The 27,929-nt window shown below is 48.5% G+C and overlaps 2 protein-coding genes across 3 annotated transcripts; both read left to right on the forward strand.

Moving 5' to 3' along the window:
• Positions 1 to 766: 766 nt before the first annotated feature.
• SRP72 (signal recognition particle 72) lies at positions 767 to 16,012 on the forward strand. The gene is made up of 19 exons (XM_082482896.1): positions 767 to 912; positions 2,069 to 2,189; positions 4,716 to 4,839; positions 5,661 to 5,804; positions 6,585 to 6,696; positions 7,860 to 7,891; positions 8,517 to 8,641; positions 8,732 to 8,789; positions 8,977 to 9,108; positions 9,518 to 9,646; positions 10,183 to 10,255; positions 10,823 to 10,887; positions 11,834 to 11,929; positions 12,394 to 12,497; positions 13,129 to 13,206; positions 13,840 to 13,977; positions 14,239 to 14,276; positions 14,589 to 14,748; positions 15,748 to 16,012. Exons 1-19 carry the CDS (start codon positions 798 to 800, stop codon positions 15,920 to 15,922), a joined length of 2,019 nt encoding a protein of 672 aa, XP_082339022.1. The 5' UTR covers positions 767 to 797; the 3' UTR covers positions 15,923 to 16,012.
• A 1,584-nt stretch (positions 16,013 to 17,596) lies between these two features.
• On the forward strand, positions 17,597 to 27,914 carry ARL9 (ARF like GTPase 9; the record flags this gene model as incomplete). 2 transcript variants are annotated; one of them, XR_014269162.1, is made up of 7 exons in its annotated part: positions 17,597 to 17,752; positions 18,222 to 18,390; positions 21,107 to 21,282; positions 22,400 to 22,720; positions 24,578 to 24,611; positions 26,807 to 26,857; positions 27,877 to 27,914. XR_014269162.1 is itself a non-coding variant. In XM_082482860.1 (4 exons), the coding sequence occupies 4 exons, from the start codon at positions 17,597 to 17,599 to the stop codon at positions 22,577 to 22,579; spliced, it is 681 nt and encodes a 226-aa protein (XP_082338986.1). In that variant the 3' UTR covers positions 22,580 to 23,530. The 2 variants fall into 2 exon arrangements, 1 of the variants encoding a protein (XP_082338986.1); XM_082482860.1 differs by lacking the exons at positions 24,578 to 24,611; positions 26,807 to 26,857; positions 27,877 to 27,914 and having other exon boundaries at positions 22,400 to 23,530.
• Between the last annotated feature and the right edge of the window lie 15 nt (positions 27,915 to 27,929).

The following is a 27,929-nucleotide window of genomic DNA, read 5'->3' on the forward strand; positions in this document are numbered from 1 at the left end:
ACTAGTTGCACTGAGATAGCTTTGCTGGTTGTATCTCACATCTGCAGTTTATCTTCAGTTTGTGTTTGAAGTCCAAATTCTGATATGTTGGTGTTATTATACAAAGCGATAGCCACCTTCACCCTCTGAATTATTTATAATTTTTATTAAAAAATACTGGCCTTTGTAATATTTGTAATCATTCATGACACTGCTGAAATTTGAAAACTGATGACTGATGGTAGTCTTTTAGCAGAAGAAAGTAATGGGAATTGGTGGAAAATCCTTTTTTTTTTGTGGGGCAATTGCCCCCTTCCCCCTCCTCGCACATGCTCACTTTGGTCATATCTTGATTTCATTATTTTATTTTATTCTGAGAGGGGAAAAATAGTTGGTTAAAATATTAACCACCCCCCCCCCCCCCCCTTCAGTTAAAACACTGGAAGGGAAGTGGAGCTGAGCAATTTGGCAATAACCAAGGTGCTCCAGCTGCATGCCACTTTTTCATGAAATCCAACCAAACTCCCAGTGGGGCGTGTACGAGTAAAAAGTTGGGAGGGGAACGAAGAAAATTACAGTGCATCAGCTGAGCAGGTGTACGTCACACCCTATCCCCCGCCCAGTGCCTACCGTCAGGCGCTTCTTAGGGAGAAGGCTGGGCCATGGCGGTCTGAGGGGCGGGGCTGTTGCGACGCCCCTCGCGACGTGGCGGGCGGCCGGCGCGCGCGCGCGGCCCTTCCGCTTCCGGGGCAGCCGCCGCTCCGCTCCGCCCTCCCTCCGCCCCCGCCCCCCGACGTGTTTCTCCTCCCGGTTCCAAGATGGCGGCGGCGGCGGCGGCGGGCGGCGCGGGGTCGGCGGCGGCGCTGTGGAGCGAGGTGAACCGCTGCGGCCAGAACGGCGACTTCGCCCGCGCGCTCAAGTCCGTTAACAAGAGTGAGTGACTGCGTGAGGGCCGCCGCCATGTCGGCGCCGGGCCCGCCGCGGGGCCGCCGGGAGAAGGCTGCGTGCGGGCCGGGCGCGGGGCCATTGCCGGCGTCCGCGTCCCCTTCCCCGGCCCCGCCTCACGCCTCTCCCGGCCGGCGTGGTCCGTGCCCCGCGGCTTGGCCTTGTGCAGGGGCGCTGTGGCCGAGGCAGGGCTGTGGTGGGGAGCGGAGGGGGGGGGGAGTTCCGTGCTCCGGTGCGGCTCTGGAGGTTTCACTGTACTGGAGGAGAGGCGACAGCGGAGGGGGAGCCGAGCGGTGTGGCCGCCTAGGCCCCCGCTCCTGCACCGAGACCATCGGTCGCTTCTATTGCACGGCGTAGCCCTTGCTGTGGGCCGAGCCCTCAGAGTTGCTCGTGGGTTTTCCTTCAGGTTTGGTCGTGGGAGGAAGGGAAACCGCTTTTCCCCTGGGAATTGAAGCAGCCGTGTTGAGCGTATGGACCCGCTGACTTGGGAGTGATAACTTGCTCGTGGATGAGAGGCCACCCTTGATATGTGTTGTTTTGATAGTTGGGCGTCCAAAATGGGATTGCATGTTATAAGGCACATTATGGTTAGAAGTTCTCTCTTTGTGGTTTTGTAGGGAATAGAGGCTCATCTCCTGTCCCATAAGATCTGAGAGTTGGGATCAGGTGAAAAAAATCAAATACCAAAACCTGTTTCTTTCTCCTAGTTCTCCCTCACTGTCTTCCACTAACAGAAAGTATTAGCATATAAAGTGACTACCTGTGTAGACCCATACTGTTCTTCTATATCAGGTGCTTTTCTTCCTGTATATGCTTTACGTGGCACTCAGGTTTTGGCACTGTGTTCTCTGCCTGGAATTGAAATGCCAATGAAAGGTCTGTCCAGGTGTGCACAGCTCTTGTTGAAGGCATGTTAGCACAGTGGCCACTTGGGGTAAGTTCAGTATTTACACTGGATTCTTTTATGCTGACAGGATTCGTTTCATGATCTAAGCCAAAGCAAGCCATGCCGGGACCCTTTTAAATTGATGTGACTGCTGTCTGTGCTGGGTTTTTGCAACTGTAACAAGATATGGCTTTTACGCAGCTTTAGTGTGTCTGATAATGGGTTAGATCCTTGTGTTAAAATTGCTTTCCCTTCCAGTACTGCAGATCAGCAAGGACGATGTGACAGCACTTCAGTGTAAAGTTGTGTGTCTTATCCAGAATGGGAACTTCAAGGAAGCCCTTGGCGTAATCAACACCCACACTAAAGTGTTAACCAGGTGAGTTGTGTCTTGCTGTACTCTACAAAATATGAAACAGCCAGTCCTTGAGAAGCTGCTTCAGCTTCGGTGGAGGTGACTAATAGGCAGCAAAATAAAGAGCAGGAGGTTCTCGGAGCCATTGGGATTGGGCTTCTCAGTGAAACACTGATTTATTCTGGGTGTGAGAGGTGGTCTGGATGAGTTTGAGGCAGTCTAACATCTTGCTGTTACTGTTGAAGGGCTTCTCCCTAATCTAGTTTTCAGCTACCTTCTTGAGCTGAGTCTGCTTGTTGATGTGGTTGAGCACAGTAGCTGGTACAAGGGAAGAGGAGAGGTCTCATGGAGAGTGAAGAGAAGAGGGGAAAGCCCTTGCCAGTGGCAGCGAGCTGTTAGCTTTGCTTGGCTGTCTCATCATACTGCTCCTTCGGGTCCTTTTCTTTGCCAGCCTGAAAGTACTGCTTCAGCTTTCAGGGTGGTGCGAGCCCTTTGTGCGTTCCCAAAATCAGGACCTTGGGGACAACTTGTGTTTGAGAACAAGTCAAATTTCTCATTTGTGTCATTAAGCGGACTCTAATTTTCTTCCTAATAAAGATGCTCTTTGTGCAAAGACTGGGATGAAAATCATCACCCAAAAATTGCCTGGCAGCAAAATTTTTGTATTTCAGATACTGCTCTTGCTTCCTGGTTTGAGATAGAACAAAACCAACTTTCTTTTCAGTAATGTTACTTTTCAGTTAAGTCTCTTCTAACTGCCTGCATTTTCTGAAATTAGCAGTATATTTTTTCAAACAGTATCTGCTTCTTGCAGTGATAACCTCTGGTGTTTATAGTTAATACCAAGGAATGGTATGCAGAGAAGCTCTTGCTTATACTTACTGCTATAACAACGAAGGTCACCTAACTTTGTTATGTGCTTCCTTGGAGGGATGGAAGCAGAAGAGTGTAGAGGGTTGCACTTGCAGGGAGGAATGGACAGGACAGGTGGCCTGAAACTGACCAACAGGGTATTCCATCTGCATCGTACTCAGTGTAAAAGCTGAGGGATCAAAGGAGTCAAGCCTCTTTTTCAGTGGCTGGTGTCCAAGGAGGACTCTGTTCTTCTGCCTTTGATCCCAGTCTGTGTGTTCCTGAATCCAGTTCTTGAATGCAGTTCCCATCTGCCGCTGAGTCCAGTCCCAGTGCTTGCCAGTGACGTGAGAGCTCGATACTGGTGTTGTATATATTTCATTATTTTCTTATTTATATTATCTTTTTATTGTTAATATTTCATTATAGCTGTCTTAGTTTTTTTCCAACCCATAAGTCTCTCTCCTTTATTCTCTTTTCCTTCCCCTCTGGGAAGGGAGAGAGGTTAATAGAGAGAGTCTGTCATTCATTTAGTGGCCAGCCTAAACCATTGACATCTTGTTAAGGAACTTCCTAGAAAAGTGTGTTGTAGTATCAGTGCGATGAAGCATATCCTCACTTATGTTCACATCTGAAAAAAAAACTTACCTTATTCACAAATTCTTTCTTTCTTGGAATGGAAGGGGTTTAATTTAACTTTTTTTAGCTTGTTTTTTTTCAGTATATGGTGAGGAGGAGGAATAATTTCTCTAAATTCAACTGCCTTCAGAGTTCTCCCTATAATTTCTTTAGCTTGGCTGTACTATGTGTCTGTCTCTGTATCCTGCAGAGCAGGGAAAGTGGTGGTTCTTGCTGTGCCTTGAAGTTGTCCTGTCCTGCACTGTGGCTGGCCCACTGCTTTGCTTTAATTCTTAATGCTGTTTGTTTGTTTCCAGACTTCGCTAATATTCAGCTGGACTGAGATAATTTTAAATAGACAGAGAAATAGCTGGTGACAAGTGGCACCAATGATGAACTGAGGAAATCGCTGATTAATTTTCCTTTTGGCTTAAGTGGTAACTCAGGGGGTAGGTGGAACATAGCATTCAAGGCTCTGCTTGTTTGATAGTGCTTCCCTGCTGGTGTGAGCTTGCTTTGAAGCCAATTTTATGTTAACACTGGCAAACTCTTTTGCTGCAGTTCTGCTGCGCTGATATTTCAAAATAGGTTAATGATACCGTTGACTTAGTATTAGACTATAAGAGGGACTGTGTTTTACACCATTTCCTTTCCGTGTGAGTCGATTGTCTTTGAAAGTTTGCACTAACAATCTTTTGCTCTAATGATATGTCTTAAGAAGGAGTAAAACAATGAAGTTGGTATGCATTTAAGCATTTGATTCGCATGATCTGTAGGAGGCCAGGGGAGATTTGAAATGCCATGTGTCTGGAGACACCAGAAAAAAGGAACCTCGTGTTTTAGATGAAGTTTTGATATTCCTTTTCTGTTGAACACAAAGTACGTTTAAGATATTTTCAGTGCTTAACAGGTACATAATTCAGTAATCTGGGATTATGTGCTCACCTCTGGTGTTTGGTTCTTTGGGAATGTAGCAGTCTGTGACTAATTAGGGCTGCCTAAACAAGGGTGTTCAGGCGCGTGAATGCCGTTGAATGTGGACTACAGTGCCTGCTGTCAGCCTTTGTCTTGTCTTTGCAGTGACATTATTGCCTTTGAGAAGGCCTACTGTGAATACAGGTTGAATCGTATTGAAAATGCTCTCAAGACCATTCAGAGTGCCAGTCAGCAGACAGACAAACTGAAGGAGCTTTATGGACAAGTGGTAATTACAAGCTTTTCTTCCTGGTGGCGGTTTCATGTGTTGGATGCCTTGTCCCACCTCTAATGTGGGGCAAGTATGGGGACAGAATTTCCCTTTCTGTCTTGAAAGTAAGGAGAGGTACAGTTGCCAACTTCTTCAGTTTATGTGGAGCTTCAGTCACATGTTGCTGGAGAGAGAGCCATCATCTTATTGCTGCTGAACCAAAGCAATACATATGTGACTCCCTCTCCCTTCCTGGGTCTGGCCTGATAATAGCTATCTGGCTGAGGGGATTGAGGATGGAAGAGAGCTGATGAGATTTATTTGTGGTTGAGCCATCTGCTTGCATTAGATACCTGTCCAGGAATGGTTTGCAGGATCTGACATCTGTCCTCGTTTGCAATTTTCTTTTCAATAATTTTACTTTTCACTTGAGTTTCTTCTAATTGACGGTACTCTAAAATTAACGGTGTGTTTTTCAGATGTTATTGCTGCTAGAAACAGACACTGCCCGAAAAATACACCGTTTTTAATTTAGTCTCTCTCATAGAGAGGTGATCTGATCTGGAAAAAGGCTGTTTGAGGGCAAAACTGTGTAAACTGCTGCTTTTAAGGAAGCTCTTTTTAGGAGTAAGAACTGTGCCACTGGTGTCATTGCTTCAGTCCTTCCAAACGTATCTATAGAGTTTGCCCTTAAAGGTAGATGCAAATGTTAATAATGTTCAGCTTAAAACATACGATGCTCTGCTACTACCAGTCCATGGGGAGGGTGGAAGGAGGCTGTAGTTACTAGCATACACAAGACAATACTATTCTGAAGGCTAATCCCTTCCCCTTCTCAGTTGTACAGGTTGGAGCGTTACGATGATTGTCTGGCTGCATACAGGGATCTCATCCGCAACTCCCAGGATGAGTATGAGGAAGAGAGAAAAACTAACCTCTCTGCTGTTGTGGCAGCCCAAAGCACATGGGAGAAGGTGATGCCGGTAAGTAAGTGTGTGCATGTATGTATGTAAGAGTGACAGCCAAGGAATAAAGGATATAAGATTTATAGATGTTTAACAGGATAGAAATGTGTTCCTGTCTCTTAATGACCTCTGGGTGTATTGAAGATCACCTAGTGGTTTCCCCTGTATGGAGGAATAAATGCTGTTACTGTTCTGAGGGGCAAAGAGTTATACTTCATCTTTGATCTCTTGTATTAGTAGAAGTCACACAGAGCAGGAAGTGTATCTCTTTGAGCCTGTGTTAGGCAGAACACCTGTGGTGACTAGCGCTTTCCTCTGTCTCATTACCCTCTTGCCCAGGGTAAAGCTAACTGCCTGGGTCACCCAGCCATGCTCGGAAATGTTTTTGTTAACGAGCAGTGCAGATCGTAATGTTCTATTTTTTTCAGAAATCTTTGTCCTTGAAGGTGTGCACAGCATGCTCAGTTTTCTATTCAGTGCTGTGGATCCACTTTCTAGTTCTCTAGAGTAGCGGTTATTACCTGCCCTCTTTCAGCAGCCTAAGTAGTCTCCAGGTTCAGGCTGGAGTTTTGTTGCTGCCTTGTTAATTGCCTCTGACTTTGTTGTGCAGTGTAAGGGAAGACCCTTTGCACTGTGTTACTTATTTGCCAGATGTGTGCCCCTTTAAAATTGTGTCTAAATTTATTTTGCAAGGAATAGTTTGAATGTACCTGAAAACTATAGTTTGTATCCATTACCTGTCAAATCTGTATAGATCAGTGGGTGTTTATTCAGTGTTACATTTGCTTTCCCTGCTAGGAGGATTTGGGCCTTCGAGAAGCTACCTACGAGCTGTGTTATAACAGTGCGTGTGCGTTGATTGGGCAAGGGAAGTTGAATGAAGCAATGAAAAAACTACAGAAAGCAGAAGGTAAACACATGGTGAGGTGAGAGGGAAGCTTTGTGTGATAGAAGTAGTAACTTGCTCTTTATAGACACATTTAATCAGAGAGAAAGAGGTTTTGAAAATTTGAAAACTGACCAACAGCAGGATTTGTTGTGTAAGTTTCCAGATGTTTCCTGACAGAACTGGTGTTTTTGTAGAAGTGTTGCTCTGGAGCTCTTTTCCAGAGCTATGTGGCATGTACCATCTCCTGGCTCTGTTACATCCCCCTAATTGGTGTTCAGTGCCTTTGAGTAGTTTTTTGAAGTAGGAAGTAGACATGAGTGTAATCTTTCCTCATAAGCGTAAGGTGTTTCATCTATTCTAACTCATGGTTTTGTTAGTATATGTATATATATTAACATATATAAAAACTATAAAAAATAAAAATACTTCATGGTCTGAATTAGGTATGAAATAAGTATAAGCCAATAAACAAGCTTTTTTTTGTGAAGAGGATTTTTTTTTATTGGGTGGAAGGGGATTTTGTGTGTATTAAAAAAAAAAAAAAACTGGGGGGAAAATTAGGAAAAAATAGTTTTCTTCTGATCTAATTGCTCTTGCAGATAAATAGGTCAGTTTTGTCCTGATTTTGATGATAGAATAGCAGCTCTCCCATACAACTTATTAATCGAGCATGTGGTAATTTGAACATATGTGCTGTGATAGTAGTCCTTTGGAGAGCAAAACAAGTGATGTTCTGGTAAGGTATGTGAGAAAGTTAAGAAGTGATTGGTATGTGTACTGAAAATTGATGGAATTGCTGCCCCATAAAGGGTAGTGTAATCTGAATATTGCAGGCTTGCATCACTTAAAATAACTCCCAAGATGGTGATCCCTATGGAAAAGATCAGGAGCTAGGTTTAAGGAAACTTGTTCCGGAGAGAAAATGAGTGTGCGACTCTGCTCTCAGAAGGCAGCTTTTGCAGGGAACGGTATTTGATGTGCATTTGATATTTCTTCTGCATCATCTAGTTGTCATCTTCATGCTCAGTCCCATCCATCATCAGAATTGTAGTCTGATGTGCCCTTGTAATGCTGCAGAAGTTTCGGGGATACATGAAAAAAGCGTATGTTCTGCCCTGCTTCTAGGCTGGGTTTTTCTCGTAAAGCCTTCTAAATTGTGTTCTTCAATTTGTTTTTCCTTTTAGGGCTGTGCCGCCAGTCACTATCAGAAGACTCTGTAAGTTCTTGATGTTGTTCTGGAAAGTGTTTGCTTTACACCAACTTGAACAAGGGTGCAGCCATAAAGTGTATTTCAGATAGCCAGAGGATAGCCAAAGCTGCTGTGCAGTATTACCCAGCAAGACTTGCCACTGCTGCTGGTACCAGCTTGTGAGGCTGGGGCAGCAATCATGGTTGTTGCAAAAGTGTAGCTAACACTGCAGGCTGTTTGCTGCTGTGTTCCTTGCACAGTTGCCTATGCTGGTGCAGGCAGGATGGGTACAGGTTGTCTGAAACCTCCCTGTGACCTACCCCTACTATGGATGAACATGGTGAGTGGATGGTGGGAAGCATAGGAAATTTGTAGTTGCTGTCTTTGGCTCAAGCAGACAGGCAGATTCAGCATACAAGTTAAGGGTATCTTCAAACTCTTGCAAGAGCAGGTGAAGCTTTCTTTTCTCATGGTTTAACCCAGATATGCTTGTATTTGTGCTGTGACTACAATCTTCACCTGTAGTAGCTGGGATACTTTGCTTCTAATACTGCCCAAGAGAGCTCGTAGACATTTGCCAGCAGAATGCTGAAGCCAGGGGAAGAGAGATAAGATGGCAGCTTTTTTTCTTTTTGCCTTGATTTTCCTTCAGGACGTGACGGAGGAAGACATTGAGGCTGAACTGGCCATTATTCATGGTCAGATGGCTTATATCATGCAACTGCAGGGTCGTACAGAGGACGCTCTACAGCTTTACAATCAAATAATCAAGTTGAAGTAAGGGCTTTTCTAAAACAAATGCTCAGTCTTCCATCTGTAGAGACCACTGTTTAATAACAATGTGCTTTCTGCTTTTCTTATTTGCAGGCCAACAGATGTAGGACTGCTTGCTGTCATTGCAAATAACATCATCACAATTAACAAGGTATAGAATTACCTTGCTGCTTTCAATGTGTCCCTTTCTAGTGGTTACTTGGCCTACTTCTCTGCTTCTGTGGAGAGAAGGGGGATACTGAGGAAACTGTTTCCTGAACAGTAGTTAAATTGCAGACCCAGAGACCTTTTCTTCAAAGAATGTAGTGAAATCTTCTCATCATGTGTGATTTCCCCAGGACCAAAATGTCTTTGACTCAAAGAAAAAGGTGAAGCTGACCAATGCAGAAGGTGTTGAGCATAAACTCTCCAAGAAACAGCTCCAGGCGATTGAATTCAACAAAGCTTTGCTGGCAATGTACACTAACCAGGTAGGGAAAACTGATCTGCAGTAAGTAGCTAGAGATTTAGCATTCTCCACAGGAATTTGACTAGGCAAAACTGGATTATATAGCTGTTCTGTATCAGAAGATAAGACCACTTGGTTTAGGCACATAAGTGAGGAGAGAAAAAATCATCCCCAAAAGAAGACAGCCAGTTGTGTAGTGACTTGAGTGTTGCAGTAGGGAGGATGGTGTGGAGATGACTAGGAGATAGAAGGGGTGTGTGGGGTTCTTAGTAGCACTTTAGATGCATCTAAGAGCACTTGCTGTTGGTTCTGTGTACCCATTTCAGGGAAGTCATTGCTAGCATCTCTTCTTAGATACAACTGGTATGTTAGTCCTGCATTAGGTGCTTGCAGAGGTTGAGAAAATTGTATTCTCTCTTCCCATTCCTCAGGCAGATCAGTGCCGCAAGCTGTCAGCAAGCCTGCAGTCTCAGAGCCCTGAGCATCTCCTCCCTGTGCTTATCCAGGCGGCCCAACTGTGTCGTGAGAAGCAGCATGCAAAGGCTGTAGGGCTTCTGCAGGTAGGTTAAGAGAAAGTACGCCTTTTGCCAAGCTCCATTTAAACTTGTGCTTTGTATTCTCGTGTACTGGTTCCCTTAGCTTGTTTCGTCTGGTTTAAATTTCCAGGGGTATATGGCTATGCTTATTTTGGTTTGGTGTAATGCTGCTGGAAAGCATTTACACCCGATTGAACGATGCTGCTTTTAAAGAGAAATAGTTCCCTTGCACCTCTGATTTTTTTTTTTTTTTTTTTTGCTTAGGAAGCTGTAGTAGGTGACTTCTAGGGTAAGCAGTGGGGTTTGCTGCTCTGCTTGCAGGCAGTTTGCAACAGCCTCCTTTTGGGAGGGAGTGAGTGGCCTGGAATGGAAATCTGAGAGGATGATGGGCCACTGGCACGGTTTGGGGCCCTCCCCTGCTGTGTGCTGAAGCCTGCCTGTGGTGGAAAGCTCCTTTTGGCTCTTGCTAGCTTGCTGTGACTGAACGTGAGATATGATTCACCAGAGCAGCAGCCTGGTGCCCACACACATGTTGAATTGTTCTTTCCTCTGACTCTCAGGACTTTGCAGACCAGCACCCTGCCAATGCAGCTGAGATCAAGCTGACGATGGCCCAGCTAAAAATTGCTCAAGGTATCCAGTGTTCTCCTTTGTTGTGAAGTGTCTACACATGATAATGGTACAAGGGGTGAGAAAAACAGGCTTTAGGGCAATCTTTGCTGCAGTCACTGTTGTGACAGGGGTGCAGAGCAGAGATACTTTCAGTCTCATATTCGATATATTTTGTGGCAGGACAGAGCTCATAGCTTAACGTGTGGATGTCCAGGCTCCACAAATCCCTGGCAGAGATGTCTGCAGTCTTTGTGAATGGTAGGGCTGAGTCTGTTCTGGGGCAGGAGAATCTTGGGACCAGTGTGGAGCTCCCTGGTGGTACCATTCCTGTATATAGTTGGGCAGCACAGAGTTGCTCCTGGAAGAGAAGACCCTGCTTGCAAAAGCTTTCTCCTGAACCCTTGCTGGATGTGATAATGGCAGAAAGGTCCTTTGTGTGGAGGCCTGTCCTTTATTCCTGGAAACAGGAGAGAGATTTTGAGAAGGGGATCGTTGTGTCTCCATTGTTTGCCTTTGGCTGGAAGTTCACTGGCAGGGTGAAATGTTACTATGCCACTCAGAGCATGTTCCTCCCTGTCTCTCTTCTAGGCAGCATCACCAAAGCCTGCATGATCCTGAGGAGCATAGAAGAACTTCAGCACAAGCCTGGTATGGTAAGCAAAACTCAGTCTGAACTGTGTGAGGTTTTTCCCTTGTAGTACAGCTTTGTACTGCCTGCTCACTGTTGCCCCTTTCCTGTGGCTTTCACTTGACCTGAGTGTCTGCAGGGAATTTGAGCCCATCTTCTTTGTCTTGGACAAAGGTGGAATTATAACTTGCACCAGGTGACCTGAACTTAGCCACAGAAGTACTCTGCCTGTCAGCAGAGATGCTCTCTGCCTATATTCCCACTCCTTTAGACCTGCGTGTTGCCTGGATTTACTTGCATAACATGACTGGAGCAGCTGCTTCCCTGGTATGTGCTGTTGGGAAGTTTTTGAAGCAGCTTTAGGACAACAGGCGTTAGGGAGAGTGCTATGTGTTCCATCCCCACAGCATCACCCTGGTCTGCATGCATGTCCATGTCTGATATTTGAAAGAGCTTGATGACCTTGTCATCATGCTCAAGAGTACAGCGTAAGCATCTGAGCAGAGGCTGACAGTTGTAGGTCTGTTCCAATTGCAAGTGTGAATGACCAAATGAATTTATATGGGCAGTCAGCAATACCAGCTCCTTACCTTGGGTCACCTCTGATTGTGACTGGGTTGTATCATCTCTTCAGTGCTGATTTCTTTTTTCATGGCTCTTGGGATAGAGTTTCTAATGAAACTGTGTCCAGTGGCAAGCAAAGAAAGTGTCAAGACAAGAAGTTTTTTTCTGTGAATGCAGTGTTAAGCTTGTACCGCAGGAGAAAGATCGCTGGGGATGTTTCTTTGGGAGGGACCTGGGTAGGAAGGTGTCACATGGGTATCCTGCCTGTTACCACAGCTGGTTTTTAGGGACAGAACAGAAAGCTCACATTGAGTGTGCTTTTAGGAAATTCCATCATTTAACTGCTGACTCCGGCTATAGCCAGCTTGTGTGAGGATCTGTTATAAGCTGCTCTTGAATGTTTTCAGGTGTCTGCCTTGGTGACAATGTACAGTCATGAAGAGGACATTGACAGTGCAATCGAGGTCTTCACACAGGCTATCCAGTGGTATCAGCAATTCCAGGCAAGTCAGACCAGAGGAGCTAATGTGCAAGGTCTTGTCTCAGCCTTTTCTAGCTAGTCCAACTCAGCTTTTCCTGTTTGCACAGCCCCAGCAGCTCCTTCAGTTGGAGTTCTGGAGACCTGTGGGCTCCTGGTTTGTGAGCGTTCATTTTATCACTGTTTCATTATTTGAGATGTGTTGCAAACAGGGAGCAGCAGTTCCTGTCTGTTAGGAGAGTGGGGGCAATGGTTGCCCAAATATAGCAATCCGGCCTTCTCCCTGATTAGACAGCATTGTGGAGCAGCAAGCTGCCTTGTCCCATGCAGTTCTGCGTCACGTCCTAGAGTGCAGAGGTGGTATGCTTTCTGCATGACAGGGTGCTAACTCAGTTCTCCTTGGCCAGGTCTCAGGGGCATTAAAGCCAGCTACAGCTGGGCTCTATGCTGTGATAATAAGGAACTAATTATGGCTGCTGTGTGTTTCAGCCAAAGTCTCCTGTCCATTTGTCACTGATAAGGGAAGCTGCCAACTTCAAACTAAAGCATGGCAGGAAGAAGGAAGCAATCAGCGACTTGGAGGAGCTCTGGAAGTGAGTTGAGTGGTTGCTGAAACAGGTCTCCACTCAGAGACCTCTGCAAACTGTCTGGTGCCAGGCAGTGTCTGACAATGTTGGTTGGCTGGTAGCTATCCTTTAGTGTTGCTTCTGCACAGGGGCTTGAATGCAAAGCTGTACTTTGGAGGAGGGGACATTATTCATTTGATCTATAGCTGAAGTTCACTTGAAAACCTGGTTGAATTGTCCCAGAGGCCTCTTGTGTGCAGTGAAGATTGCTTTTGGGACTGGGAGGCATCATTTTTTCTAGTGCTGCATAAACCATGGATGTCTAGGTTTTAGTTCTTATTATGCACTTGATGGGATTTTTTGGGGGGGACTGTTAACTTGCCTTTGCTACTGGGACCTGAAGGATTTTTGTCTTTCATTGCTTGCTTCATGATACTGTGGAGGTGTCTGCACCTGTATTTGTCCACACCAGTGATGTTTGGTGGTGTGCTCTGGAGGAGACCACAGACTGATGTGCCTGTCCCCACAGATAACAGCTATGCTGCAGCAGCAAGCATTGCATGGTGATGCCAGTCTTTGGGACTTTGGGATGAGTGTGTACCTTGGTAACTTGGTCTTTCTTTTCTTTTTTTTATTTTTTTCTTTTCCCCCTGCAAAGGCAAAACCCAAAAGATGTGCATACTCTGGCACAGCTCATCTCTGCCTACTCCCTGGTGGACCCTGAAAAAGCTAAAGTGTATCCTTTTGATGGTGGTATCAGAGCAAAGAAAAAGGTGTTTAGGCATTGGATTCCAGCTGCGTGGGGAGTTCAGACCCACTCTCACGTGAAGAAAGGCAAGGAACATCTCCAGAACAGCTACATATCCAGGTCAAGTTGTCTGGAGCTACATTATTTCCCTACTGTGGGATCCCAGGACCCTTTTGTCTTTGGCCTCCTTCTCTCTGAGAATTGGTAACTTAAGATTAGGTGCAAGCAAAACCAGGAACTCCTCCATCTTTTCTATTGGAATCTTAAACCTATGGTAGTAATGCAGGACTGGGCCTGACAAAACATGGCTAAGCTCTCACTGACCTAAAATACCAGGTTCACATGCTGCTTTTGTCATCCTGAGCAGTTTTCAGAGGAAGTAGCAGCTTCAGTCCCCACATCAAAGAAGTGAAAAATGAGGCAGGTGGCGATTAAGCAGCTCATCCCAGCTTGTGTGGGAAGCTGGTGAGAGAGGCAGAACTAGCCTTGTAGGCCTGTCTGGTGTCTATGTTGCTAACAGGCTGAATTTGTTCAAGCTGAAGTTGCTCATTGGTATCTGGACAAACCTGGGTGTTTATCTTTTTGCTTGCTGGTTTGCATCCCTGAACTCTTCCCTCGCAGTCTTAGCAAACACTTGCCTTCCTCGGACACCATGTCACTGAAAGTAGATGTTGATGCGCTGGAGAACTCCCATGGAGCAACCTATGTTCGGAAGAAAGCTGGGAAGCTCACCGGAGACAACCAGCAGAAGGAGCAAGGGTAAAGCAGGCTGCTGTTGCTGTGGTGCAGTCATTCTTTGAGGTGGCACAAGAACCATGGTTGGTGTGGTGGGGGCATTGTTGTAGAAGGCAGGCTGGTGGAAAATGAGCCTGTTGTTTAACTGCAAGGAGTTTCAGGTAGTTGCAGACCATGTTTTGAGAGATATGGGAATGGTTTAGCTTCTTCAGAGCAAGTTTTCAGATGACTTGTCTTCTGTGTCTGTGCTGTGTCACAGCATCTGTTTCCCTTCTTGCTTTTCAGACAAGGGGATGTGAAGAAGAAGAAGAAAAAAAAGAAGGGTAAGTTGCATTTTCTAGCTGTTGATGCGGCATGGCTCTGGAGAACTTGCCAGATTTTTTCTTCAAATCTCCTTGAGCTCCACAGGAGCTGGAGCCCTTTGCTGGAACTGGGTCCTTGTGAACCCAGATCTTCATGATAGATTGTTTGGATGGGGCATTTTTCCACAGAAGTGAGAGCAACATCCTGATAGGATGATGTGGGTTGCTGGGCTCTTGTGCTTCCTGGCTACTGACATCCCATGTGTATCCCTTGGTGATGTCTCTCTAGTGTGTTGACTCCAATCTCATTTCCTGGCACTGGATGTTCTGCAGGAAAGCTGCCTAAGAACTACGACCCCAAGGTGACTCCTGACCCTGAGCGGTGGCTTCCAATGCGAGAGCGTTCCTACTATCGTGGACGGAAGAAGGGCAAGAAGAAGGATCAGGTTGGCAAGGGGACTCAGGGTTCAACCACAGCTGGCTCCTCTGAACTGTAAGTACCCATTTCGCAGGGCTTGGTGTGGGGAATCACTGGGCAGCTGGGAGGGCCGGGTTTGTGCTGCCTTTCTGTGGCTCCTTCACCACACCAACCATGGGTAGCACAAGTGAAACTGTACTTTGCCAGTTGAACCTTATACCAGCTGTTCTTGCCAAAGATCCCTATAGGTCGCTGAAAACCAAAACAATATGATAGGTGTACTCGAAGGTGCCAAGGTGCAAATAAAATTACTGTAGTCTTTTAATGAGCTTTTCTTAGCTTTGATGATAAGTTGAATTTTGCATGCTTTCTCTCAAGCTATTTGCTTGAAAGTCTTTTGTCAGCTGGAGAACCATTAGCCATGATTTGGGAAAACGCTCTATGTCCTTCTAAATTGACACTGATTATTTGAGCTGGAATCAGGGTTTACCATGGTGTATGAGGTCTGACAGCAAGGTGGTGACTTACTAGTATCTGAGAGAAGGAAGTACTTCTAAAATGATAGCAATGCAGGGAATTGCCAGTGCTGTCCAATAGTTTCTCTTTACACAGCTGTCTCAAAACAGAAGCATGAAAAGCCTTTTGTGGCACCATTGGCTTGAGCAGTGTTTGCAAGGAGAGCTGGCACAAAGATGCCTTTGGTTAAGAAGAGAGAAAGTATATTGGGTTTGCACTGCCTAAGTGTGGGGGCCTGAAAGGATTCTCATGTGTTGCACAAGCTGTCACATGTCTATTCCAAAGTTAGCTTTGCTTTTGTTGTTGGGGATTTATACTATCTAGTGAACATCAGTTAGAAGGTGATTGTCTGCCCTTTGAGACATGTTCCTGTCATCTATCAGCCCTTCTGTATATGTTGAAGTTTATTTATGATCTCCTTGCATGAGTGCCCTCCCATACATAATGCTGTCTTATGGGGCAGCTGCTGTTTTTCCCTGACAGCTTCCTGCAGTAGTGCCATATCTTGCAGGTGGTTGTCAACCCACATGGTATCTCCTTCTCTCGTCTTCCCCACAGGGATGCCAGTAGGACTGCCAGCAGCCCACCTACCTCCCCTCGGCCCGGCAGCGCTGCAGCTGTATCGGCCACAAGTAATGTCATCCCTCCCAGGCACCAAAAACCTGCTGGTGCCCCGGCCACCAAGAAGAAACAGCAGCAGAAGAAGAAGAAAGGATCTAAAGGAGGGTGGTAAAAAGCAGGATGTGTAACCATCCTCCCTCAGTAGGTGATGCTGGTTGCAGAATAAAGGTGAAAAGCAAGTGCTGGCGAAAGGCTCTTGGCATCTGGATCTCTGTCCCGCCTGTCAGTGGTCTGGGGGAGATGGGCTGGTATAGGTGCCAGGATGTGTCTGCTCACCAAGCTGCCTTCCTCACGCTTACCCCCACTGTGACTTAGGGTGTTGGCATCAAACTCAAATGCAGCCCCTAAGAAATACATCCATGTTGCCAAACACTTAAAAGATGTGGAGTAATCAAGAACTTCTTGAAATGTAGATTTATGCTCTTCCTGCATTTGTTGGTTAAGGCCTTCAACAGATTTGTCTGGCAATGTCTCTGACTATGCGTGATGCGAGCACTGTCCTGTATGTCTCATCCTGGTCAGTCATTGACCACTGAACAGCACAAGTGCGAAGGGTCTTGGAAAACAACATATGGGCTAGGTTATACCGGAGAAGATAATCCGAAGGGGAGGCTGTTAGGAGAAAGCATGGTGAAGTGTGTAGCATCTGACTCAGTGTCCCCTTTTCTGCAAGCCAGCTGCCGCCTTCTAGTAGGCTTGGCAAGACGAGAGTGAGCTAAAACAAAGTGGCTGGTTCTGGTGGTGGGCTGCATTGAAGAGGCATTGCACTTCTCAAGTGGAAGCTGTTGGTGAGATGGAGAAGTGCCTGCTCTCCTAGCACCCCACAGGTAGCCCGCAAGCTTCTCTTGAAAATTCTGGCTTGGTCTAAGTAGCAAAAACATTTTTTCATACATGGACTTTCAATGGGTAGAAATAGCACCTCAGGGAGAGTTGCCCAAAAGGCAAAGGCTTCTGTCTCTGAAAGAATTTAAAGCAAAGGTCTGAAGAGGCAGGGAGCAAAGGAAATATTACTGTGGCTTAACCCTCCGCTGGCCCAAGTGACCATGGAGTAAAAATCTGATAAGTAGAATCCAGTCTTTATTACCTTGACTGTACACTGGGAGCATCTGGAAGGGGCCTGAATGTGTGTTGTCCTCCGAGTGAGAAAGAAGAACAGAGCATAAAGCAAACAGCTCTATGAAAGGCTGGCAGAGTCACTCGCTGCCAAGTGGGTGCTGAATAGGAAGGATTGTTCTAAATGACTTGCCTGGGTGATGTACCTCCTCTTAGCCAGCAGCTGGTGACTGCAGGAGAGAGCACTGTCCCGCAGCCATGCGGTTTCTGGAGGGTGATGGGGAGAGAGGAGAAACTGGTGGAGAATGCAACTCCGTGTTCTCTAGGCGTCTCCTCTGGTTGCACCTGGCTGAGACGCTGACCAGATGGCAATGCTGACTTTGTGGCACTGCTGGAGCCCTGACCATGCTGCCAGGACAGTGCCTTGACCACTTGCCCGGGAGATGGATGCCCGGGTAGAAGAAAGCTGGGCACAGTCCCGTTGTGGAGGGGGAGGAGAGGGCAGCAGCAGCAGCAGCTGCGGGGAAAGCAAAAGGCGCCTTGTTGAACGGCTCACTCTTTTTTACCGAGGACGTTCTCAGCTCGCTGCTGAGAGCCCAGCTGATGCGGCGGCAGCCGTGCGTTCAGGGCTGCAGGGGGAGCCGTCTCCGCGCGTAGGCTCTGCAGGGGGACCTCGCTGCCTGTGTCCGCCTGTCCCTGCACGCCGCCGGCCGCCGAGCGGAGCGGGGCGGCCATGACCACCCGCCCGCGGCCCGCCGCGCTGTGCGGGGCGGCGCTGGCCGTGGCGGGCGGCGCGGCCGTGGCGGCCTGGGCCTGGGCCCGCCTGCGCAGCCGGGCCGCGCCGCCCGCCGCCCGCCATGCCGCCACGGCCGCTGCTGCCGCCGATCAGGTACCGGGGCCGGGTGGGGGCAGCGGGTGAGGCCTTTGGGTCGGGGAACGCCGAAGGGGCGTCTCGGTGGGGCTGCGCCGCCCCCGCCCGACTCGGTGCCAACGGGCCCCTCGGCCCTGCCGTGACCTCCCCCCCGCGCTTCCCGCCAGCGCGGTGGGGCCCGGGGCCGGGCGGCGGGGCCCACGGCGGGCGGGCGGGCAGGCCGCGGCCGCGCTCTCCGCCTTCCTCCCCGGTCGCCTGCGGTCGGGCCGGGGCCGGCGGGTGTCCCGGGCTTCCCTTGGCCTGGCCGGCGCTGCGGGCCCGACCTTGTACCGCAGGAGCCCGGCAGACACCTTCTCCCTCTTCACCGTAAAGGGGCTTTTGCTGTTCCTTCGAGAGCCCTTGTTACGCCTCCTTTTTCCCCTCAGCCCTGCTAAGCTTTGCACCTGCTCCAGCTGCCCGGCTAAGCGTGCCGCCCCTCGCTTTGCAGGGTAAAGGACACAGCAAGCAGATACTGGTACTGGGCCTGGATGGGGCTGGGAAGACCAGTGTTCTCCACTGCCTGGCAACTAACCACGTCAAGCGCAGCATGGCTCCCACCGAGGGCTTCAACGCCATCTGCGTCAACACCGAAGAGTCCCACATGGAGTTCCTGGAGAGTGAGTGGACCTGGTTTAGTACAGAATATAAAATAAATCCCTGTCCTGTGCCCCGGGCATCGGCCCTGTATTTTAAAACCCGCATATTCCCTTGTGCCTGCTCTGGTAATGTGAGGTTGTGATTATTTTCTGCTTGGGGATTCTGCTATCCCACCCCACTTCTTGAAGGAGATGATGTACTGATGTTAGAGGGGCATCTGTGTTTGTTCAGGCAGGTCCTCCTGGGAGGTGTCCCGGAGAGGGAAGGATAACAAGTCTGTGTGAAACCACCTGGAGCAGAAGTTTCCCCGGGAAGCCCTGTGTTGTGATCGATAGCTGTTGTGTGTTGTCCAGCTTCTCCTTGGTGCTCATGCCTGGCAAAGGGCAAGAGCAGAAGAGGAGGAAATAATAAGGTGAAAGAAGAGAGGAGGAAGAGAAAAGCTTGGTATGCTTTTTGTTCAAAAGCCTCATAAATGCTATTTTCTAGTCTTTAGTGGCTTTTGAATGCCTGTAGGTTTTCGCTAAATTTTCTGTGTTGCCCATGTCTTTGGGTATCATCTGTGCCTGCAGAGAGTGTCTCCTGTGATGCTTTTGAGGTGTCACAGCTGTTTCTAGGTGCAGCTAGCTGATGGGGAAGGTAGAGACCCTGGTGTCAGGTCAGTCCCTGGTACAGAGAGGCTGATATCCTAGTGTCATCGATGCCTGCCTTCTGTGGAGGCAGAAGCTGCCCTTTGCTTCCTGCTGTTTCTGCACTGTGCTGTACCAGTGCTTGACTGGCTTAGTTGGCAGCCAGCCCAAGGACACCTCTGTACCTTTGTCAGCAGGCCTATACGGAGTTGTGCTGTTCCCAGGTAAGTCTTTGGGATGTGAGGATGAGGCCACTAAGGTGGAGTTTCATTCCCAGTCCTACTACCGTAGGTGTCTCTGTGGTGTCTCAGGGAAATCATCTCTCCAGAGATGCTTGCAGTCTGTGCCCCTCTCCTAGTAGGTTTAAGAAACCTGTGTCTCCTACTGGAAGGTGCTTTGCTTACCTGAGTCCAGAGGAACCCACAGTATCTCTGTTCCTGCCCTGGGGGGTGGCCTTGGCCCAGTGCTGTGCAACCCACAGCAGAACCGTTGTTTCTGAGTTGTCCTTCCCTCTCTGGTCCAGGTTGGTAGTGACTGAGATGTGATGGCTGCGATCTGACCCATGGGAAATGAAATGTCTCAGGCCAGTTTCAGCCAGGTAAATCCGTGCATGGCTCTCTAATCTGGTTACTTACTCAGTCTGTACCATTGTGTAGCCCAGGGGTCAGCAGCCTCTGCTGTGATCACGTGGCACAAGGTGATCATCAGGCAGTAGGGTTTTTATTTTGCTGGCTTAGACAGATAGAAAACTTTTTCTTTGTACCATCGTATAGATAAGTGGGAGGTATCTTGCCTTTGCAAGGGATAGGAGCTCCTGGCTTCTGCTGAGCTCCTAGTGGTTTGGGAAAGAAAAATATTCTCTGTGAGGTGGCTGACCCCTGGGTTATGCTATGCATGAATGCACTTAACAAAGGGAACGGTGTTGAGCCCCCACGTCACAGTACAGAATCAGAGGCATCTGTCCCAAGCGTGACGTGTCAGCCGCAGCCCTTTGGCTCCTTTCCACAGGGGCAGACTTGCGATTCTGCCTGCAGATACTCTGGGACTCTTGAAGAAGAGTCAGACCTGCCCTAGTGAGAAATGTTGCTTCCCTTTCTATGTTCCAGAAACTACTTAATCATTTTGACTTAAGTGAAAGCAAAATTGCTTGGAAACGGAGCAGAGTCACTGAGGGCAGTAAAAGGTGGCTGACTAGCAAGTCAGCTTTGAAAAGAGCTTCTGTATAAGGTAGGAGGCAATTATAGGGAACCCCAGATGTATTGCTTTGAAAACTTGCTGCATTTGCGGGACTCATCCATGCCTTTTGAGCACCTCAGTACTCTTGAGCGAGTGGTTCTGCAGTGTACCTAGAAGACCTGGAGAACTGAAAACGCTTATGAAATACTTCATATACTGTTGCTACTCCTGCTCCTATCAAACTCAGCAAACTACCAAACTCTTTTTGTCCCTGGACGAGAAGAACAATCTCAGGCAACTTGCTGTATATGGTTTCACCACAGAATTGTTATAAGATCTGGTTTTGAAGGAGGACAGATTTCCTCTGTATCCAGCAGCAAAGGGGTCAGGTAGAAATGTATCCTGTGCAAAGGATGTGAAAGCTGTGGGAGTTTTGAACTAGTCCCTAGTGTCATACAAACCTGATGAGAGCCCTCCCTACCTCAGAGCTAAATTTCTTCTTTGGCAATTGTAGGCTTGCTTTGTCTTAAGATGAGACGGGCATGCAGAGATAGGCTATTTGGGGACATTCTCACATGGTGTTTATGGATGCTGAACCTCTTTCTGCTCTCCCTACTAGCTTGATAGCAAGAACTAACAAGGCAGAAAGCAACCATAAGGAAATTGAGCCCGGAATCCTCTCAAAATAAGATCTTAAAACGAAAGACTCCTCCCACCCCCCCACCCCACCCTCCGAGCATGCACATGTGCCTGCATCGGACTTGACTGGGGAAAACAAAGCTGTTTCCAGCCTCGTATACAGTAGCCCAAATACTTTGAGTTTTTGGTCACCCAAATACTTTGGGTTTTCAGCCCAGGGCCTGCTGTCTGCACCTCTGGAAGCGGTGCTGCTTGGATTACTTGGTGAATCCTGTGCTGCTGTCTTCTCTTCCAGTCGGGGGCAGTGAATCTCTTCGTTCATACTGGAAGATGTACCTGCCCAAAGTGCTGTTGCTAATCTATGTCGTGGACTCGGCTGATCATGCCCGACTGCCTGTGGCGAAACAGCTGCTTCATCAACTGATCCAGAACAACTCCACCCTGCCGGTGGTGGTTCTGGCCAACAAGCAGGTAAGAGTTCCCTGCTGCTAGCTGAGCTTGGGCTGGCAGCAGCTGGCAACAACACCTTTCAAAGGAGGCTTCATGCATTTAAGGAGGCCACACGTCTGGGAGCTGGGGGGTCTTTCTGGGACATCTGCTGGACGCAAAAGAAAATAATCTGAGGTTGACTTTTTGGACCTGCAAGATGCAGGTCCTGTGCTTGGAGACAGTGCAGTCAGAGCTGTGGGTGGAAATAATGGTGAGAACTGTTGTAGAGCTGCAGGGTTTGAGAGCTGCAAGGGAGACCACAGTTAAACGTGGAGTTAGGTTTCTCTTCTGAATGTTTACCTAGCAGCAGCCGCAAAGTGAAGCACTGTTTTTTGGCTTCAGATTATCTGGTTGGTTGCTCCTAAGGCTGCTGCTGAAGCATGAGAGAAGAGAAGCTTTCTTTACCAGACAGTGCTTTCTCCTAAGATCTTTGTGGAAGTGTCAACGACCTGGAATAGAGTTTTGCCTGTGGCACAGTCACAGAACAGAACAGCCCAGGGTTTTTAAGCCCACATTTCCTTTTATGAGGGCTGTGTGCTTGGTTTGCTCTATGCTGTTACCTCCTAAATTTCTAGTAACTTAGGCATGTTACTAGTATTTCCTTGTGTTACTTCTGAATGCAAGTGCAGGCTTTGGCTTCATCAAACACAAACGCTACTACTGATTCTCTAGGTCCCAGAGTCAGAAACACTGGTGGCTGAGAAGGTAGGTAGGGAATGACTGTTGTGTGTTTGCCCTGTTCTTGTAACTCTGCTCGGCTCCTGGGGTCTTGGGCCAGCAAGACTTTTGTCTGCCTTGTACAGGTAGTCTTACATACATTATTATCAGAAACACTGGAATTATTAGAAACAGAACTGTACCCTTATTTCTTTGGGAAGAAATTAGGTTAAGGATAAACATTTTTTCCCCATTTTAGGGCATGGGAACTTGATCTCATAGAAGGTACTTAAGAATGGTGCCCACAGAGCCTTTGAGACCCTTCCCCTCCCTGGACAAAGGTAGTGGCTCCAAGCGGGAATGGTGCCGCCACCTCTTGTGATGCAGGAATGCTGCCATCACTTCTTGCAACTAACAGGCTCATTTTGTTTTTGTGTATCAGGACCTCGAAGGTGCATATTGCATCACCGACATCCATGATGCTCTGGCTCTGTCTGATATTGGGGATGAGAGGAAGATGTTCTTGATTGGTACCCATGTGGCAGAGGACGGCTCCGAGATCTCCTCCAGCATGATGGATGCCAAGGAGCTGATAGCGCAGCTGGTTCTGGAAGCACAGTGACAGCTCTTTCCCTACAGCATGACGTGTGCAGCTGAGGGAGATGAGGTGTTAGTGTATGGTCAGTTTGCCGTGTGGTGACTGAAATGTACAGATATTTTTTCCTTGTGGGTGTGTAATTCCTCTGAAAATGATCTCTAGTTGGTAAGAAAATCTAATTTATAGTGGTTTGAAAATACGTTTGAAAAGTAGTCTATTTTTTAGCATATTTGTAGGGGAAAATTAGTCTCAAGGCAGCACAGTTAAGGGGATATATAGCTTAGATGGGCTGAGATGTCTTCTTGCTAGGTGGGAATCAAGCATTGACTTCAGTGGAACAAAGCTGTATCCAGAGAATTTAACCTGATGTCTCAGGCTTAAATTGAAATATGTTTACTTCACGGGTTTTACAGAGCCTTGTTAACAGTGGTGTTCTGTTAAATATGAGACCTCACCTCTTGACAGTGTCAGCAATTTAAAGTGCTGCAACTACTATTTTTGACAGTGACAATTTTTGTTGCTCTCTATTGGAGCTGGTTTTAAAGGAAGTGTTAAATTAGTATTCTGTGGAAATTGGGTTGGTAACTGCTTCTTTTGTGGGTAAGAACAAGAAAATGAAAGTGGTAAGGCATTGTTTCTTTGCCTACAGGGAAAGACCAAAACAGTATAATTTAAGGTAGTGATGGGAAGCATTTAAGTTAAATTGGCACCACAGGTGGAAGAGTCCTGCTTATTTCGGTTTAACCCAGGTTGTCCCTGAGCAAGCACTCTTTCATGTGAAAAAACTGTTGTTTTTTGAAAGTGATTCCTGTTAGCGCAGCAGGTGAGGGCGGGGAGTTGCTGGCACCGGTCACTGTCCCAGTGTCCTCGTAATCATCTGTAAAGGACCTGTTCTGCAACCGCATTTATTGTGTTGAGGGTTTTACAGCTTTGTCCTTTGGAACGGGTGCATAAAGCAGACAATTTTACTCTAAACAGTGGTCTGGCCTTCATTTACCCGAACAAGGAGCGCTGCAGCAGACCCTCCCGGCCTTTTCCTGGGCCCTTCCACCCCTCCTCGAGGGCCGGGTGCCCAGCCGCCCCGCTCTGAGGAGCCCTGCCCACCAGCCTCAGCCTTCCGCCGCAGCCGCAACCGGCGGGGTGCCCGGGCCCCCCCGCAGCAGGAGCGGGAGCCGTTGGTTCCCTCAGCCGCGGGCGCCGCCGTTGCCGTGGCGGCGGGAGCCATGGTGGCTGCAGGCCGGCGCGGCGGTGGGTGGGGAAGGGGCGGTGGAAGCCTACCGGGGGCAGCGGCCCTTGGCGGGGGAGGGTCCCGCCGTCTCGCTCAGGCGGCGGCTACCCCGTGCCCCGCGGCGGGGATCGGCCGCCGTGGAGGGCTCCCGGGCATGGCCGGCAGTTGGCAGCACGGCTGAGAGCGCCTGCTTGGGCACAGCGATGGCAGTGCCCCTCGGGAGGCCGTTGCCGCCATGGGGTGTGGGGAGTGCGGGGCTCCCTGGTGAAATCGCGCCTGGTTTAACCCACAGCACCGGTATCGGTATCACCACGTCTCTGGTTTTACTGCCCCCCGCCCCCCCCTTTAAAACATGGCGGCTCGTTTTGTACTGCTGCGGAGTCCCAGTTTAATACAGCTGCGGCTCCCCCGGGCTCTCAAAACGTGCCCTTGGATGTTATCTAAGGCGATGACAAGGGGTGGCCGCACTGAGGCAGTTGGGAGCCCGCAGGTCAGCAGTGGCCGCTGGTGCTTGTCCCATGAGGAGGAGGATGCTGGTGAGGGGAGGTGGTGCTGGGGGTGCTGCCGGCACCCACCCGGAGGGGAGCAGCCCCTTCACCTGCCAGTGCATCGCTGTGCAGCTGCACCGGGGAGGGACCCGGGAAAAACGGTGCAAATAGCTGCCAAGCAATTGCGTTGTCCTCCGGAGACGCACAAGCTTCATCTGCCTTGTGATTATTTCACGCCAAATTGTAGACAGCCCCGGCTGCAAAGTGTTACCAAGCTTTTAAATTTCCCTCTTCTTGTCTTTGCAGTTTCTTGTTACTTGTCTGCACGTTCACGTGACAGGTAAGAAACCCTCCCAGCCCCGGCCTCCTGGCTTGGGGGTCCGGGCCATTCCCCATGTCTCCTGGGGAGGGCTCCGTGGGGGATTTACGCTGAGCAGTGAGTCAGTATATCGGATAACGCTGTGATAAACAGACAGAGGAAATGATGCCTGGTTTTGCCCTTCCCGCTGCTTCTCATGACAAACAACGTCTGACCATCCTGCCCCTTCAAAACGGAAGCTGTGACCCTTTGCTTTACAAGGAATTGTTCTCAGAGGAGTTGATCCCCCTTAAGCAATGCGTATGGATGAGCTCAGGCAGCGAAGGGGATGTGTTTCTGTGTCTGGCTGGAGCCAGGCCTTGAACCCTTTGCCTGCTGGGAAGGATGAGGAGGACCAAAGGGCAAAGGCTCCCCCAGGGCTGTCCCCTTGTCCTTCAAGTTGCAGAGCTGCTGCAGATGCATCCTGTGTGGGTATGCCTGTCTGTCCGTAGCTTTTGCCTTGATGAAAGAGTAGAAAGTCATCTATTTTTGTAATTGGGAAAAAAAAAAACTGAACGATTGTCAAGTGAGTTGTGGGACCTGATTTGGACACGTGTGACTCGTCCCTTGGCTGGCTCATGACAAAAGCTTTGCACAGCAGTGTCCAAGCCAGCGGTGTGGGGCACTAGGGCCACGTCCACCCTGTGCTAGGTTTGGCTGTGGCTATGTGGTGGATCTGTGCCAGCGGTGGAGACAAAGCAATGAGCCTGCCTGCAAGGAGAGGGTGCCAGCACTGCGATGCAGCTCGGCTGGGGAGGGGAGGACCACTGCATGGTAATCCTTCACCCACTTACACCTTTGCAAGGAAAAGCATCTGGTGAGCTGCTTGGGAATGAACAGCTGAAACTGGTTTTTAGCTCCTGAAGTGACGTTTTCTTTCCTGAGCATGTTCTGTCTTGAACTGGTGGCAGGGAGCCAAAGTCCCACAGGCAGTTCCCTCTGGGATCTCAGTGGGAGCCGTGTTTGCAGTGTTGTGACCAGCAGTTAGGTGTGACAAGGAGATAAATCAGCAGGTGTCTGACAGGGAGTGTGCAGCGAGGATGCTCTAACAGCAGTTCACCATTGCAAGGGTCTCTGTGGTGCTGGCAAGTGTTTACTGGGGCTCAGCATCTCACTAGCGGTATCGGCCCCATCAGAGAAACCACAGGTGTGTCCCCCAAGCACAGACTGTTTTCTGTCAGCAAACACCTCTCTCTATTGCTGTCCCTGCGCCTCTCTAGGGCTATGCTGCCTTATTGCTGGATGATACTAAGCAGGGAAGCAATGTCCCAGGCTTTCACCTTCTGTGCTTTTTCCATGGTGGGGCACTTCCACAGCTGCCTGCATCGTGTGGTTGTTCCCCAGCTGGCTGGGAGCAGGCACCTGCAGCCCCAATGGGTGGATATGGGCTTGATCCGTGACACCAGGGAGTTCTGCAATGCACTTGTGGCACTGACATTGTCTTGTCTTTCTCTTTGTACCGAGGGTCACAAAGCACAAGCGCTTCCCAGGCACTGTGGTTTCAGGCCTGGGAAGCCTGAGCAGCAGGAGCAGACAGCGATATCTGACCTTCCTGAAAGGTTTTGGTCTGATCAATATTCAGAAAAAACATTTTCAGTGCTGCTTCTAGGGCACAGACCGTGTATATTCCTGTGTCTCTGTAGCATCTAAGACCTCTGTGCTAAATGGACTGAAATAAAATGATAATTTTCTTTTATTTGTCTTCACCTGTGCTTCTAAAGCCACGTGGGAACAGTGCTGTCTCCATGGTGCCTTTTACTAAACCACAAGAGTGTTGATAACAGGTGTTTGTTTATCTGGGCTCCTGTAGGCTGGGAGATAATCCATCTTCTACCTGCTGAGGTTACATGGCATGTTATTAACCAGAAAAGTACCTTCCCCCTCTCCCTGCCATGTCCCAAAGGGACCCTGCAGTGGGGGCGGAATTGCAAATTCGTGTCTCTGCAATCCAAGAGATCGCACAAAAATCCATAGGCTGGTGAGTTCACCAGATTAAGCGTATGGAAAATTACTCGGAGAGTGAAATCCCTTAAACGCACTCTCACAAGGTATGCCTCACAAAGGCACAGGGGTTCAAGAGTGTGTTGTAGGTTTGAGTACAGCAGTAGCTTCTTTAGGCTTTGTTGGTTTAACTGTACATTTAATGGCATGTTTGTGCTTTTCTGCAATTTTGACAGGATACAAGAACTTGCAGAACCCAAGAAAGCGGCTTGTGCAAATGATCCCAGGTAAGGAGGTGCCTAGGCAGCCCTGGCTCCAGGGCTGGTGACTGATGGGGCCCCAGCAGGTGCAGAGCCTTTGCCTTTGTCTTGCTACTGCTTTCCTCTCAAGAGCAGAAGTGGTTCCAAAAAGCCAGATTGAGATGTTCAGTGTGTGAGGGGCTCTCTTCAATTTGCTGTTTCTTATTTTCAATCAAAAAACTGGGCTTTACCCGAGTCTTGCCTTTGATGCCCCATCTGAGCTGCTCCACTGAGATGCTGCGGGGTGGGATGGTGCTGTGGTGCAAGGGGACCGGACTTTGTTGGAGCCGCAGACTGCTGTATCCTGGAGGACACAGCCAAGCTTTAGGAGCAGACTTGCTGTCTGCATTACAGGGTCAGTCTATGGTTTGATAAGCCAGGGCAACAGTCTCTTGGTAACATCTCTTCTCCACTGTCTGGATGGGTGTCACTCTGCTTTAAAAAGGCTCCATAAACCCATCATCCTGCTGTTCCCTGTTGTGACTGCCCTGGTACCCTCTCCCACCGTGTCCTCCCTCTCAATGGGGGATGAGCAACTCCAAATTTGCCCTGGGCACGGGAGAGTAACCACTAACGTGCTGAAAAACCTCACCCACTTTCCATGGCACACCCTGACCGTAACATTATTATTATTTTTACTGTCATACTTGTGGTATAGTTAGGTGGTAATGGTGAGGCAAGAAAAATGCAATCATGAAACTCCCCCAGGGGTTTCAGAGATATAATGAAACGACCCTTTCTGCACATCCACTGGGAACTGTAAAACCAGACCCATCACTTGAAGGCTCTTTTTTTTGAGTTGACAACAACCACCTGGACAGTGTTAGGAAATTCAATATCAGAGAAGGTGAGTGCTCAGGGGATGGCAGTGGCACTTTACAGCTGTGGGGAGCCATAGGAACTGTGTGTGTGTCTGTCACATCCTAGGCAGGGAAGGATAGCCCCGGCAAGCACGTTTCACACTTATGCATGTTTCTAAAATTTCACACCCTTGCTGTTATTACTAGGCTTGTATGGGGAAACCAAGAGATGATCTGGACCCTCTCCCGAGGTGCTGTGA

This window comes from Vanellus vanellus, assembly GCF_965231255.1.
Source record: "Vanellus vanellus genome assembly, chromosome: 4".
NCBI lineage: Eukaryota > Metazoa > Chordata > Aves > Charadriiformes > Charadriidae > Vanellus > Vanellus vanellus.

What these genes read in the sequence shown, in the direction of transcription:
- SRP72 (XM_082482896.1), top strand. Translation starts at nt 798, where the DNA reads ATGGCGGCGGCGGCGGCGGCGGGCGGCGCGGGGTCGGCGGCGGCGCTG. An exon ending in AATCAAATAATCAAGTTGAA is followed by an intron (nt 8,642 to 8,731) that starts GTAAGGGCTTTT and finishes TCTTATTTGCAG; the next exon opens with GCCAACAGATGTAGGACTGC. An exon ending in GACCCTGAAAAAGCTAAAGT is followed by an intron (nt 13,207 to 13,839) that starts GTATCCTTTTGA and finishes CTTCCCTCGCAG; the next exon opens with TCTTAGCAAACACTTGCCTT.